The sequence below is a fragment of the Pygoscelis adeliae genome, unplaced genomic scaffold, assembly GCF_000699105.1.
Source record: "Pygoscelis adeliae isolate BGI_AS28 unplaced genomic scaffold, ASM69910v1 Scaffold383, whole genome shotgun sequence".
In the NCBI taxonomy this organism is placed as follows: domain Eukaryota; kingdom Metazoa; phylum Chordata; class Aves; order Sphenisciformes; family Spheniscidae; genus Pygoscelis; species Pygoscelis adeliae.
Genome location: NW_008824592.1, coordinates 145,936 through 161,317, shown reverse-complemented (window position 1 = coordinate 161,317; position 15,382 = coordinate 145,936). Strand labels below are relative to the sequence as shown.

At 40.5% G+C, this 15,382-nt stretch overlaps 1 protein-coding gene across 1 annotated transcript in view; it reads right to left on the bottom strand.

Moving 5' to 3' along the window:
• GUCY1A2 (guanylate cyclase 1, soluble, alpha 2) overlaps positions 1-15,382 on the bottom strand; it is a 144,715-nt gene that overhangs the window by 65,222 nt on the left and 64,111 nt on the right. The window contains exon 5 of the mRNA XM_009322279.1: positions 3,076-3,561. Within this exon, the coding sequence (XP_009320554.1) occupies positions 3,076-3,561 (486 nt within the window). The remainder of the gene's footprint in view (positions 1-3,075; positions 3,562-15,382) is intronic.

Below are 15,382 nucleotides of genomic sequence, written 5' to 3'. Positions count from 1 at the left end.
CATCTTCTCCCTTCTGTGATTACCCCAAGAGTGTCCCTCATGATCTTTTCATCAAGGCTATATGTAAGCAGATTCTTTCTAAAGTTTCACTCTCTAAAACACAGATTCTTCCAGATTGCTAAAACTGTCACCCAGGCTCGTATCACCATGCATATCAATTACTGCAGTGCTCTCCCTCAGCCTGGACAAATGTAATCTGCCATCTTTGGTATCCATTCAAAATGCTCCCATGAAGTTCATTTTCCGAGCCCATCATCTGCCTGTGTCATTCTTACCTATGCATCCATCCATTGCATATCCTTTCCTTACCTCATCAGTTATAGCTACTTACTTTCATTTCCAAGAAATTTCAAAGTCTAATTCATCCCCCTTCAGCCCTCTCCAAGCATTTCACATTCTGTATCCAGCAGCTCATTATGCTTGCCCCCTATGTCTGACTTGTTAAATGCAAGGATCTTTGTTCTTCTTTCTGTGCCATACTTCTCTGTAAACATCCCTGAATGAATAGTATGAGACGACTGAAAAGATTACATTCATTGTCTGAGTCCAAGATTAGAAGCACTGAGGTTCTGAATTCAAAATGCTGTAACAGTAAAGCTGGGTGAATAATTTACAGCATGGAATTTATTTAATGAATTTTGCTTAATTTTCTGTTTACAAAACGGTGAATTTGCTATTCAGAAGCACTCACCAAATAATCTTTGCAAATTATTCTTGCCATGTTGCTTAAAAACAAGCAGATTTGAAAATTGATCTGTTTTGATGTATATATAGGTCACATGATAAATTTCTGTAGCCTAGTTACAGGAGTATATCTTAGAGGCAGGCTCTGGGTACAAATACTGGTGATTATATATCTAAAATTCACTGCCTGACAATAACTTCTAAAATTATAGTTGTGGTGGTGGTGATCATTCCTAGCAATAAACTTAGCTTCCAGAATATCATCTGAAACAAATGAAAAAGATATAAACACACAAGCTATTTTTGTTTTAAAATGCAAATGCTTTTTCAAAAGAATTGTCATTTTATTTTAAGCCTGATTCTCTAAGGAAAAGAAAAAGGGTTCATTGCCTGAGCTTTGTCTTTCTGTAATGCTCAACCAAGTCATTTTCACCTAAACCCACAGTAACATTTTTAGACTTCTGGTTAAAAAACAAATGAAAAAAAGATTTTGGGGGGAGGAAAAAAGATACATACAGCTCCAAAATAGCCACAGCACACACTGCCTTGCTCATGTATGGGCTGTGGAGGGAAGCAGGGGATGCGTAGGCAGGCTCAGGGGACATGGGGGAGTAGGGAGATGGAGGAAAACCCAGGATGAAAGGATCTGAGAAAGAACTGGCTATATTAAGGCGGTAACAGTGGAGAAAGGGTGTTAGAGGTGTAAGACATCCTTCCATAGAAAAATAGGTTTTGTTTATTCTCTGTTCACAGAATTACATGGACTAAATGATATAATATTCATGACCTATGTATAAATATTCCTTCTTAGTGTTCTCACAGGACTCGGCCAACCTTCCTTCCAAACAGGTCATAGAGTTTTACACACTTTATTTCCTATTCCCATGCAACCATAGTTTTCAACAAAGAATGTCCTGAATGCCTCAAAAGAGCTAACTAAAATTAATCAGCTGGAAAAACACTAACTACACCCATATACCAGATACGGCATGTGAAACAGGGTCACTAGATATCACTCTTGACTGTGGGTCAGAAGTTCCTCAAGTCCCGTTCTCAGAGCTGGCTCCAGATCCAGTGCAGCAACATCAGATAAGTACAAGCCGAGACCAAACTTGCAAACCTTTTTGACTGTATCACCGTAACAATTTTCAAATGAGGGTCAGTACCTTCTATTGTAGTCCTCTCCCAACACGGCCTTTGGCTTCTGAGCATTAGTAATACAAACCCCTAGCCCAGGAGCACAAAACTTATTTACAGTGTGATCTTTTACTTTGGTATACTGTCCTACCAATCTATATCCATACCATGTTCAGTTTTATCTGTGGTAAATATTGTAACTTTTCAGCCTCAACTCTTATTTAGGTGGGTAATTAATGTTTTGGATGCCTTTTAAAGTGTATTAGAAGCTAAAAATTAAAGGGACAGCACTCTCGTGAAGACCTTTTCTCTATAGCCTATCAACAAATACTATTTGAAACAGTTTGAAAACTGGTGATTTAGTTTGCCAGCCTCAGACAGAAAACAAAGTCAATATATAATTTTACAACTACATTTTTTTTCTTTGCTGCATTCAGTTATAAAAAGAAATTTGCTCTGCTTTTCCTACCACAAAATTAAAGGTATTCCATATACAAAACATATTCTCTGTGGATTTCACAGGATAATTACACAGGTAATATCTTAACAGCATTTATTAAATTCTACCTCCCCTCTTATTTCTCTCAAATACATACTGGACACCAGATCCACTGAAGAGAAGTGAAGGTGTTGAAGTCTGTAACAGGACCAACACATGCAACATCTCCTTTTCTGCAGAGCAGCAAAGGAGCATGGCACCCCAGTGCCATGTTCCACTCATTCAATTTACTATGAATGGACATCTGCTGTCCTCTTCCTGTTTTTCAGTGGAAGTTTAAATCTCTTATAACACTTTTTTTAGTGAATGCTCTGCTCTTTATGGAAAATCTGTACTCTTTCAGGGGAAAGATAAGTGCCTAAACCCTAAATCATTCAAGTTTTTGCTGAAACAGAAGATATTTGAGTGCCTTCCAGGAGCTGCAGCTTGGGCTAGCATCATCACTGTGCAATTCATCACCCTTAGGACACTGTGGCTGACCTAAACAAAACCAGGCTATAATACAGGACATGTACATTCCTACAGGAAAATGGGAATATGAGGCATATATTCCCATGGGGGAACCATGATGACAGCTCAGCATCAAAGTATTTGATTTTCAGTGGGCATATTTCAGATTTATTTTTTCACACAAAACAAAAATATTGCCTTTCCTTTTTTATAAGGAAGGTCTGTAGTTTAGGAAGATGGCTACTGGGATTTTTTTCTATCTTATTTTCAATTAGATTTTCCTAACTTAGGACTTCAGCTATTACCTTGTAGATGTCCAGGAATCCACACTGATGGTCAAACCGTGTGTAGAGTTCGTTCAGCATGCTGATGACCTGCATGGGCGTGCACTGCGCACAGATGGCAGTGAAGCCAACAATGTCCGAGAAAAGCATGGTAACATCATCAAACTTCCTGGCCTGAACCTGCTGCCCCTGCCACAACTGCTGAGCCACTTCTTCAGGGAAAATAGAAATAAGGAGATCTACTGTTTTCTTTTTCTCCTCTTCCAGGGCTTGGTGTGTGCATTCTAGTGTTGCCTTCAGTTTATCCATTCGTTTTTTCAAGCCATCCTGGGCCTTTGCTTGCTCCCCAACCAATATGACATCACGAGTAGCATCATGGATAGGTATGTCTGAAAGATGGAGGCCTCGGCCCATCAGTTCATCCAGCTTGTCCACACAGGGGGAACCCAGAAACAAAATGGAATTTGATTCTGGCACATGAATCATTTGTCCTTTAATTTCCATTACCTGCAAAATAAAAATAGAGTTTAGAAAAGGAAAAATCAGCTGATAGATGTGGATCCCCGTTCTACTTTCCCCATCTTTCCTCTTCAGCTAAAACAATAAATATAAACTGTAGCCTTTTACACTCACCTATTCAAGTAATGAGACTCACATAGTCTACTCACCAAGGTGAGTCAGAAAATAGCCTATACTGACACAAAAGCATTCCCAAATCAGATGTTGAATTATTAAACTGTCCAATTAAATAAGCAACCAACCACAATAACATGTATTTCTCAGAATGGTGTGTAAATAATGCTTCTAAATTTTGCTCCTGGAATGTACCTGGCCTTAAAAGCAAATTCCAGAGTAGCTCCTTCTCTGTTACTTAGCTATAAATTATAAAAAGCACAAAATTAAAGGGAAATGACAACTATATGAAAGCAGGTTAGTGAAATGGTGAAGTAGCTTCCGTTCTTTTTCAGCAAAACGGCCACTAAGTCAAATGTGGCTGTGTTATAGAGGAATCGAATAAGAACAGACGTGAGAAAGAACTCCATAAACTAATTAACGGCATGGAAAAAGTGTACCAGTGCTCTTTTTTCCTATTCACCTTCTCATACATGCAGCAGAGTTTAAGGCTGACATTCTGTTAGAGTCTGCAGATTTCTTGGTGATATAGACTCATGTAATTTGTATTTGCAGAATGAAGAAGGAACAGTAGGAAAGGAGTAGCAGGTAGCTCATCACACTGGTTTATAGATTTTGCATTTGCCTGTTAAATGGCTAGATGTTTTGAGTGCTGTCCAGTGGTTGATACCAATGAGGCCCTGGCTTGTTACCTCTTGCTCTATGATGGCAGTTGAGCACAAAACTACCAGACTGAAATGGACATTGAAAAACAACTGTAATGAAATATTTGACATTTGGGGCTACATACATTTTGATTTTTGTTAACTTACCAGGGTCACACAAAAGTAACTGTCAAATACTGCAAAGGGATATTTCTCACCTGAATATAGTATTTAAAAAACAAAAACAAGCAAACAGAAAACTAAGATGAACATGTTTTGTTTAAGCAGAAAATAATTAAATAGGATAAACTGAATCTCTTTGTAAATACAAAGAGATATATGCCATAGCCTCTGCCATGAAAAACAATCACTGTTTTCATTCCAGGACTGCACAAAGACCAGGGCAATACTGTGCTAGGTGATCTAAAAAACCCACAGTCCTTACCCCAAGGATCTCATAGTCAAAACAGGCACAACACACAAACCTTGTGCATCTAAGCACAGTGTTAGGCACCATAATGCCTTAAATCTGTATTTTTCCATTCCACACAATCCACTGAAATAAAAAGTCTCCTCCGGTCACCCTTTCTTTCATTGTCTAGGCGCTCCCTCACTCTCACATGATTCACTTTATCATTTAATCCTCCTTCCTTCCATAATCGTTCCAAGCAAAATAGGAAAACCTCAATCAGAGAATCCAGAGGTGTCTGTAATAATGATGTGATTTAAGTGTCCAGAGGCCTGGAAGCTCCTGCTGAGCTGACAGCTACCCCCACATGGTACTTTCCATGTTTGGGGGACATGTTGGGAAGCTCCTGTTTCTATTAGGGATTTCTTACATCAGATAATATGCTGTCAATGCAGATCCTACTGTCAACGTGGAGACTGAGTCTATCCTGTCCCCATGCCCCTCTGCCTCCATACCCCACCCTGCTAGCAACCCGCTAGATGCTGACTGATGTCAGCCTGCTAACTCAGCAAATGAAAGTAAATGAAAGTAATTACAATTGTCAATTTTCGTAATTTAAGTTCCTGCACACCTACTAATATTTACATTTCTAAGCCTTGTTTCCTCAGCTTTGTTAAGGGACAGCCATCTCTGTGAGAAAGCTAGTCAGCTACCTAGATGGGCAGATTTAATGCTCCAAGACTAATTGTTCTTTTTAATTTTTAAAACGTATGGCTCCCTGCTCAAAACATAAGGGAAATAGGTGCTTTCTTTATGCATGCAGCCTCACGCTTTCAAAGGGTAAATATGAAATTGTTTTAACTCTGAAGTACAAATTGCCAAATGTGAAATACATGGTGTGGTATTTCTAAATTCTCTTCTTATTTTGTTCCCCTTTGCCAGACAGTTTTTCTGTTTTCTATTCCTAGAACTTCACTGGTGTGCAAAATAAATGTATCATCTCATATTATCACTTCTCTCTTCCACCTCCAGATGAAAATAGGGTGTCAGCTCAGGAGGAGAGAGTGTGACCACAGACCCTGGCTGAGCCAGCCTGGCTCGGGGGTGGGCTGCTTGTCAGCAAGGCAAAGCACCTGGCTTGGAGCCATGTTTCTTCTGTTAACCTGCTGTGAGACTAGAAGAAAATTAATGCATCCCTCTGTGGTCCTGCTTCACCTTTGTCAATTTGAGGTGTTAAACTTTTTGATGTGATCTCTGTCCCTGTGAATATATTATGCCAACCTTCCCTGGGTAGATTCTTCTTAGGAAACACTGATCAAGTGAATAATGTATTAAACAGGCACTCTGGAGTCCTCTGCTCTGCTTCTGGGTAAACCCAGGCAAATTATCAGCTCTGAGTGCTTATTTGGCCTTTCAGCACAGCAGGAACAATGACATTGATGACCCTATAACACACTTCAAGACTTATGTGTGAGAAGCAATAGAAGACACAGATGATCCTGTAAAATGCCTAAACTAATAATAACCTGTTCCGCCCAAGTGAGCAGAGCCCCTGCTTCAACAAGGTTGAGGGTTTTTGGAGCAATTTTAGAAACTTTTGCAAAGGTATTCTCCCTACACAACTGCTCGGTTTCCTGAAAGTGTCAAAGATTCAGTGCTATTTTGACTTTATCCTCTGAATATTATTATCATTTGCTCTGCTTATCAGGAATTGTTGATGTTTCCTATCACTCCTTTCATGTTACATTAGTGATTCTGATGTCCTGCTCTCTCTTGATGACTGAGGTGGTTTTTTTTAGAAAATGGCCTGCTAGTATCTTCAAGTTGCCAAATCAGGGAACTGGACAGCAGAAGCAAAGCTGCCCCAGCTTGCCTGCGGAGAAACACTCAGGTCTTGTAAAGCACAACAGTAGAGAAGAGCTAAGACTGCATCACTCTGGTCAGTTTTTGCAAAGCCCTTTCCTTTCCAAAGAAGTTTCTGAGATGATTCAGACTCTTTCTAGAGGACTTTGGTCTGCAACTGTGATCCAACATAGCCTCCATCTCTTTTCTTTGGACTTTCTTGCCTCTTATATCCTTCTCTGTATCTTAAAGTATAACTGAATGAAATGGGACATCAGATTTGTCTGAAGCTTGCCATAGCAAGTCACGCTTCTGAGCATCTCCCCAGAGCTGGACTGCTTTACACCTGGACCGTAAGCCTACAGGCAATCAGGATTACATCACCTATCTTTCTTGTAACCAGGGAAAGATTGAAACATTTCTGTCATCAGTTGTATTTCATTACTGCTACATTTCATTGCTTTCCTGCCTCTGTAATTATATTCTCACTGGATAAAATGAGAATAATTCCACTGTTTTCAGAGGACATTCTCCTGATCTACAGTAGTATAAGAGAACATTTTGAAATGAGCAATTACACATCATATTTTATGGGATTATGTTGCTGTGAAATAATGGTGCAATCTAAGTAGCTCCAGGATGAAAAACAAAAAACCTAACGCTGAATTTTACTTTCACTGCAAACCCACTGCAAAGAAAGGGGAGCAAACAGAAGAGGTCCTGCCTCTCAGAAATTATTTCAGCCCCTGTCCCCAAAGACCCACCCAGGGAACACTGACAGACTCTAAAGCTGCTGTTTGAGAACATGAGAGAGTCTCCTACTGTGCTGTACACCAAAACCTACTTCATTAGGTACACAATATCCAACGCTCTGCATGCTCTGGATGCATGCCACCCTAGGATTAAGTATAGATCAAAAGCTTACGAATCAAATGCCAACTCCACTGCCTAGTCTTTAAGGAAAAACCTCATTTGTTGCACTGATGGAAGACAATACTTCTCTGTACAAAGACGAATGTTTTGAAATAGTGACTGAGAGAAGGTGTACACACCTTCTGGAAAATACTAAGGGAAATATGAGACGGTATTTTTGAGAAAGAATTGGGGGGTTAAAAAATAATTTTCTTCATCATTAGGCCAGGCCATGTATTCTGCAGCCTCTGCAATCCACAAATTTTAATGGAGCTGCCGCTTTGACTTTGATCAGTACATAATCCCTCCCGAACTGTGATTATAGCCTTCTTTTTTTCAGGTTTTTTTCTTGGGAGCAGGTTAGGAAACTTACAGTGCTAGGCCACACTTTTATAACAGTTGCACATGCATGCTTGACTTCATACAATGAACAAATTCAATGCAAATAAACAAAGCTGCTTCTTTAACAGGCCCATAATTATTTAGAGGACTGGGAAGATTGAGGGAAAATCAGCTTATGACAAATCGATGTGGACACAATCATCACTTCAAGGTACAAAGAAAAAAACATAAGCTCAGAAAAAAAAAACCATCACTGCACACTGAGGATGAGAGTATAGGGTGACTTTTAGAAAGGTGAGCCAGCTGCTAGCCTAAATTTTAAAACAGCTGGATTCACTTCTCTGAATGTCCTGTAGGATACATGGCAGTGTCTCAGGAACATTTACAGCAAGACATTCCAAAATATTTGAGCGGTTAGGGGCTTAGGGGATTTTGTGAGCACTGGACAAGGCAACAGGTCATTTCCAGACAGCAATGTTATAACTCTGCTTGTCATGTTTCCAAATGACACATCTAGAAGAGCTGCAAGTATGATGGAAGACACTGGAATTAAAAAAAAAACCTCATAAATTGGAGAAATGGACTAAAAACAGGATTCAGAACAAGGGCAATGAATATGTTTAGGCAGAAATAATCAAATGCAAAAAATACAGGCAAGATAGATAACAGTTCCTAAGAATATGGCCCAGTGTCTACAGAGTGGAACAGATGAATGTAAGCCAACAAGTCATGCTGTCATTAAGAAAGAAAACACTATACAGGACTATGTAAATAGGAATGTAGTTTTCAAAATGCAGAGGTAATTCTTTCTGCTCTGACCACCAGTGTTCAGGCCCCAGATAGACGAATCTGTTTCTGTTTGGTATAATAAAGAAAGAGGTGGATCAACTGGAGAGACTCTGGTGAAGAGCAATGAATGGGATGAAAGGTCTAGAAAAGATGACCTAGAAAAAAAAATTGAAAAAATTTGATAGTTTACCCCAAAGAAGAAAAATCGCAGGGTGAGGATATGAAACTCTTCAAATACACTAAGAGCTGATGCAAAGAGGTCAGATTGTTCTACAGATCCAGTGGGAAAAGCTTTGCAGAAAAGGACCTGGGGTCCTGGTGGACACCAAGTTGAACATGAGTCAGCAATGTACTCTTGCATCAAAGGCTAACAGTACTCTGGGCTCCATTAGGAAGGAGTGGTGCAGCAGGTTGAGGGAGGTGATCTTTCCCCTCTGCTCAGCCCTGGTGAGGCCACACCTGGAGTGCTGTGTCCAGTTCTGGGCTCCTCAGTACAAGAGAGACATGGACATGCTGCAGAGTATCCAGTGAAGGGCCACAAAGATGGTCAAGGGACTGGGGCATATCTCCTATGAGGAAAGGCTGAGAGAGTTGGGACTGTTTAGCCTGGAGATGGGAAGGCTCAGGGGGGATCTTATCAATGAATATAAATACCTGAAGGGAGGGTGCAAAGATGAGGGAGCCAGGCTCTTTTTACTGGTGCCCAGAGACAGGACAAGAGGCAGTGGGCAGAAATTGAAACACAGGAGGTTCCCTCTGAACATCAGAAAACACTTTTCTTACTGAGGGTGACCGAGCACTCTCACAGGTTGCCCAGGGAGGTTGTGGAGATATTCAAAGGCTGTCTGGATGTGGTCCTGGGCAACTGGCCCTAGGTGGCTCTGCTTGAGCAGGGAGTTGAAGCAGATGACCTCCAGACGTCCTTTCCAACCTCAACCTTTCTGTGACTGTGAAATGAACAAAGAGTAAAGGGCTCAAATTGGAAAAAATCAGTTTCATGTGGGACATTCTTCTATTTATAGGGACAGTGAGAATGGAAACATTAAGTGGTAAGGAGCTGGATTCTCCATTACTGGAGATTTGTGAGACCTGCCAAAGGTGATCAATCTTGCTGGGTAGCAGAGGGATGAACCAGTGACTTAACAGGGTGGAAACAGGAAGGAGAGGTAGGAGGGTATCATTTTGTCTTCAAACAAAAACTACACAACTTATTTCTGGGATAATTAATGTAGTCCAAGTGTGTATAGTGTGGAATTCCTTACTTTACTCAGTTTACAACTAAACTAGTCACTCCTCTTTTTACAGGCAACAACAGAAACAGGTGCTTCTAGAATAAAATTCATGTGATCTATGTGAGACGTCTAAGTCAGGGTTAAATTAATCATGTCCCATGTGTAGAAATACCTACATTTCTCTGTTGTAAAGGGAGCACAAGGCTTAGACATAGATGCCTACACTGGTTAGATGAGTCTACCCCCTATCAGAATAAACTTACTTCATAGCAGTAAAGATATTCCTGTGTATTTAAACATACCTTAATACCATTATATAAGTATAGTGAGGGAAGTACAAGTGTAAGTCCTCTATTGGTCTAACAGATTTCTATTTTAAATGCTCCAAATCTCAATTCAATTAGTTAAACAAAAACTTAATATGCCTGTAAAGTTAACTCTGCTCTGTGGTTGGCTGACCACCAACACAGGCAGAACATGACTCTGACCTTAGAGAAAAAGGAACAGCCATTACAAACTCTTCAATACTCCAGCTCTGCTTGTAGAGAGGGGTAAGTCAGAGCCACAGCCAGCAGAACTAACTGTGGAGAAAGATTCATGCAAATAAGAAAAATTCATATTCAAACGAAGCCCTGATTTGCTATCTTATCTGTAGACAAAAAAAAGGCATCTAAATTCAATACAAGAATCATAACAAAACACCAGCTTCCATTACACCTATGTTTTATTGAAAAAGCTAAGAGAAATATATATCATCTCCACAGAAATGAAAAATATTTTTTCAGTCGATGCCTAATGCAATTGAATAAACTAGTCAGCACAACTCAGGACGTGCTCGGGTTCTTGCTAAAGTATAACTCTCAGCATTTGCTTACAAGTTTGGATTTCCAGCTCAATGCATTGTCAAAAGAACATTATTCCACACAGCAGCAAAGTGACTGTTACAAATTTAGGGTTATTTATAGAAATCCCTCGGGTGTTACATAATATGCAACAGTCTCCAGACCAAAGTGAGCAAATTTAACGTTTTCTGTATGTCGCAGATACCTTGCAAACATAGAATGGCAGCATGAATATTGTAGGGAACCCACCTTTAGGAAATCCAAAACTTTGGTGGGAATATATTCATGTTCTATAACGTAAAAGAGAGAGTGATAATGAGAGAACCATTAAAATCCTTCAGTTGTAAACTTGGACCTCCAAAGCGATTTCTTGATATCAAAAGAATAAGAGTGTGGCAGATTAAAAGCAAACAAATTAGGGTTAGATAGGACCTTCTCCACATGAAGCATAGGTATGCATGGCAACTCAAAGCATGGAGCCATCTGTAAGTAAATGTGAAAGGGGAAGAAGTAGAGGAGATGGCTCTATCCTTTGCACATTAGTCTGTCAAAGCAACTAGATAAACAAAAGGAAACGGTGGATTACGCCTGAAAAGATCATGATGTTTCTCCTTTCTTGCGTCAAGACACAGAAATTGCTTTTAAGATGGTACTCCAGACTGGTCCTTGGGTAAGTCCAAGATAAATCTAGCCCTGAGGCATAAAAATCATGGGAAAATGATTCCTTCGAAAGAACCCCTTTCTTCACAAGGTACCAAAGAGCCATAACTCAACCCTATGTGTGCCTGAGTCAGTTACCCTCATGGATGCTCCCAAGCAGAGGAGTGGGTGAACTCAAGATGGCAGACGGGCAGAGCGGCCTGACAAGGTGCTGGTGCCAGGCTGCATAGCATGGAGGAACAAAAACCAGTTGCTAAAACAAGAGGAAGAAACTCACCAGTGATTCCAAGATCATTTCAAAATGCCTTTTAAAGTCAAGATGCTGAGATTAGATTGTTTTTTTTTTTTCATGAATAAATACCTTCATATACTTAAAAACGATCTGTCAGGGTCCTGAGGGCACCATTGGCCTGACTGCCCCTGCCCAGTCCCCTGTGGCTCCCCCCAGACTGCCCACAGCCTAGGACCCCATGCCAACCCCTGGGGCTGTCAGTCCCTGCCTCAGCGATGCTGCAGCAGGACTGATCTCCGGCTCTCACAGCCCCGCCCTGCCTGGCCATAGGCCCCGCTGATCCGGGCCCACCCGCGGGCCCAAGGCCCAGCCCAGTCTTGGCCTGTCCCCATCCCCAGGGAGGTGCCAACGCCTGGTGCCGGGACTGCCCCCAGGCTGCCCCGCTCCTGGCTTGGGCAGTTGGGACGGGCCCTGGCTGCCAGGCCCCGCCCATCCATCCTGGGGACCCCCATGGCTCCCGGCACCCAGGGAGCCCTGCGCCCCGCTGAACCCTGACAGCATCCCAGAAAAGATTTTACCTAAAACACCTGTCAGAGTTCAAGGAGCATCTGGACGACACTCTTAGTCATATGGTTTAGTTTTAGGTAGTCCTGCGAGAAGCAGGGAGTTGGACTCAATGACCCTTATGGGTCCCTTTCAACTCGAGATATTCTATGATTCTATGTTTTTCCTTTCACTGCAAAATCTACTTAATCCCTTAAGACTGCTTTTAGGTCGCACACACTTTGATTAGCATGGTAGATTTTTAGGTATCAACAATACACCTCTCCGCTGCTTCATTAAAAGCCAGCATACCCTATGCAGATATACAGTTATCCACCTTACTCCAGCAACACAGAGTCACAAATTTACAGCATCAGGGTTAAAAAAATCTGTTTGTATTGGTCAGGAGCGGAGCAGTGGAAACAATTTTTTTAGAAATGCCCATTTGTTTAGCCTAAGATCTTTCTCTCCGATGCTCTGATTAGATTGCTTCTGGCAATTGGTGGAGCTGGCCTGGCTTCTTCATGGATGGTGGGGTTTAGAAACAGTAGGATTTCTGCTCTCAAACCAGTACACAGCGCCTGAAGTTACAGACTGTAGGAGCCCCATGCAACTTCTCAGTGAGATTTATATTCTTGACATAAAGCTTAAAATGGACAGGAGGATTAACTGCTCTGAGAAGCTGCAGATTCTGGGGACATTTCGGTTTATGGGATATTTCACCATTTTTTCATATAACTTTGAGTCAGCCAAGAGCCTTTTTAAAAAACTCCTGAAAACCAGAAGCCCTGCTGCTTGACAGGAACTGTGAGAACGGTGGTAGCAAAAAACATGCTCCAAACAGGAGGTCCCCAAGCCACTCACTTGTATTAATTTTGCATTTCAACTGAAGCAAAATGCATTTTTTTTTGTACTTACAACCCCACCACAGTTTGATTACAACAAATCAATCAAAGTGTAAGGGAAACTTCCCATATTTAATATTCTCTCTGTGTTTATGTAAGACAAATGGAAGAGCATTACACTACATTTCCAATGAATGTATGTTAAACACTACTTCTTATTTTAAGTCTTTCCTGGGAAAAATGAATGGATTATTTTTGTTGCATTTTTCTTTCCATTTTAAAAATGGGATGGAGAATGAGAAAACAAGAATGTAGCATTTGAGGAAGTCATTAAAGCTCTCTGAAAAGTTGGTTCTTCAGTTCAAATGACTCTCCATTAGCCTGATAAGGCAGCAAGGTGGAGGGTGACACAAACGTGCATTCAGTTTGCTAACTTCACAGAGGTAAAAATTATGCTTGTTACAACAATATACCTGACATCATTATGCCAAATTAATAGGTATAGACCTTAATACAATACTTTTCATGTCTTTCTCTCCACCTGCTTATATTTTAAGAAGATTCACATGCATTATCTTTTATAATGTAATTTATAATAGTCATTCCTTGACTTCCAAACAGTTCTTCTGTGTGTGACTCCTACAATGTACTTAGTCAAAAGAAAATCTTGTAAATCTTGTAGCAAAGTTATGAGCCTCATATTTTGCTTTTGGTAGGTTGGGAGCAGAGGGAAGAAAGAATCTGTGAAAAAATGAAACCGTGGTTTCAGTTCTTGGCTCCTGGAGAGTATGTGATGAGCCCACAGCTCCTGCCCCAAAAGCAGATCCGAGGTTCTGTACCACAGCCTGGCCCCCGGCTGGATGGGTGTTCGTGGGGGTAAGCTCAACGCATGTAACGGCGAGTCTCTGGCTCGCCATTGGCTTCAGTGGTGCCCAGGCTGGTCCTTACCACGTTTGCCTTTACACAGGCAGCTCTGAACTTGCTGAACTACAAGCAGAGAATTCCACTTCTGAATAGAAGATAATGTACCATCATTAAGTATCTTTGTCTGCTTGACTGCATCTTTGAAACCTTGTCTCTCTTTTTCTTTTTTGGAAATTATCTTACAAAACAGCGTAATGACCAGCACCCAGAGCAAGGTAATGCTCAGCACATTCCACTAGACCCAATTTTACAAAAAGTCAAAGCATCTGCAGGGAGAGCTTTTTATGATATAAGCCTAACATAAATTAATAAGAATAATTTAAGATTGCCTTTAAGTTACAACATTTTGTTGTTTCAAAACAAACATTTTATTTTTACCTTTTGTTTACATCAAAAACCCAGCATCAAAGATCTTTCAATTTGTTTTGAATTATTTAACAAAAAATTCAAGAACAGTTGAGTTATGCAACAACAGTAGTAGCTAATAGAAAGACACTAAAGGATGGGCTCAATCCTTCCTATAGCTTAAAATTCATCCTGTTCCATACATCTAGACCTTCTTTTTTTTTGGTGGTGCAGCTGTCATACAACAGTGTGCAGTTATGCCAGGGGAAAAAAATTACCAGGGGCTGAAATTCCTCTGGAGACCCTACTCTGAACTGAGCCCTTTTTTGCTGTATGTTGTGCAAACACATCAAATCACATCTTTGCTTTTTTACTGAGCTTACACTGCAACATTCTTGACTTAACACTCAGGATAATGAAGCAAGTAAGATCACCAAGACTATCTATTTGGTTAAAAATAAATGCTACATATATTCACGTGATCAAAACTCTAATTATCTCATGCCTTGTAAAGACCTTTATAATTGACAAATATTATTTGTTAGTTTGTTAAAGACAGATACTTTTATTTATTTCTATCAATGTCAACCAAGCAAGATTACGGAGGAATGTGCCGGTACACTGAAGGCAGTGGAAAGGCTCCCATTTTCCACAGTATTGTTACTTTTTGGATTAGTTCCTACTGTATTCACTGCAAGATTTGTGCAGGTGCACAAATCAGTCCTGCACCTAATCCTTCCACTAGCAGTATTCAGCTCCTAGCAAAAGCTTCTTGTTTGAACATTATTCGTCCCAGCTGCTTGAGATGATCTGCTAGCAGAAAGTACTCTTAGTCATGCTGTGATATTCTTTGCTAAATACTTTTCTTTCCCAGATCCAGATTAGTTTGTTTCTTTGTGGAAATTGTTTTTATCAAAATGCAATGAAATGGTTAAATGAGAATATATGTTTATTCATGAGAACAGCAGGCAATGAGCAGTAGAAGCAGCTTTCCCCTTTGATCTGTGCAGAACAGATATATCCAGCAACCATTAAGAGGTGTGACATTTCGTCACCAACCTAGGTATCTTAAAATTCCTGTGATTAAAAGATCTCCTAGCCCGTGCACTAACTACCTTGCAGACATTTTTCTCC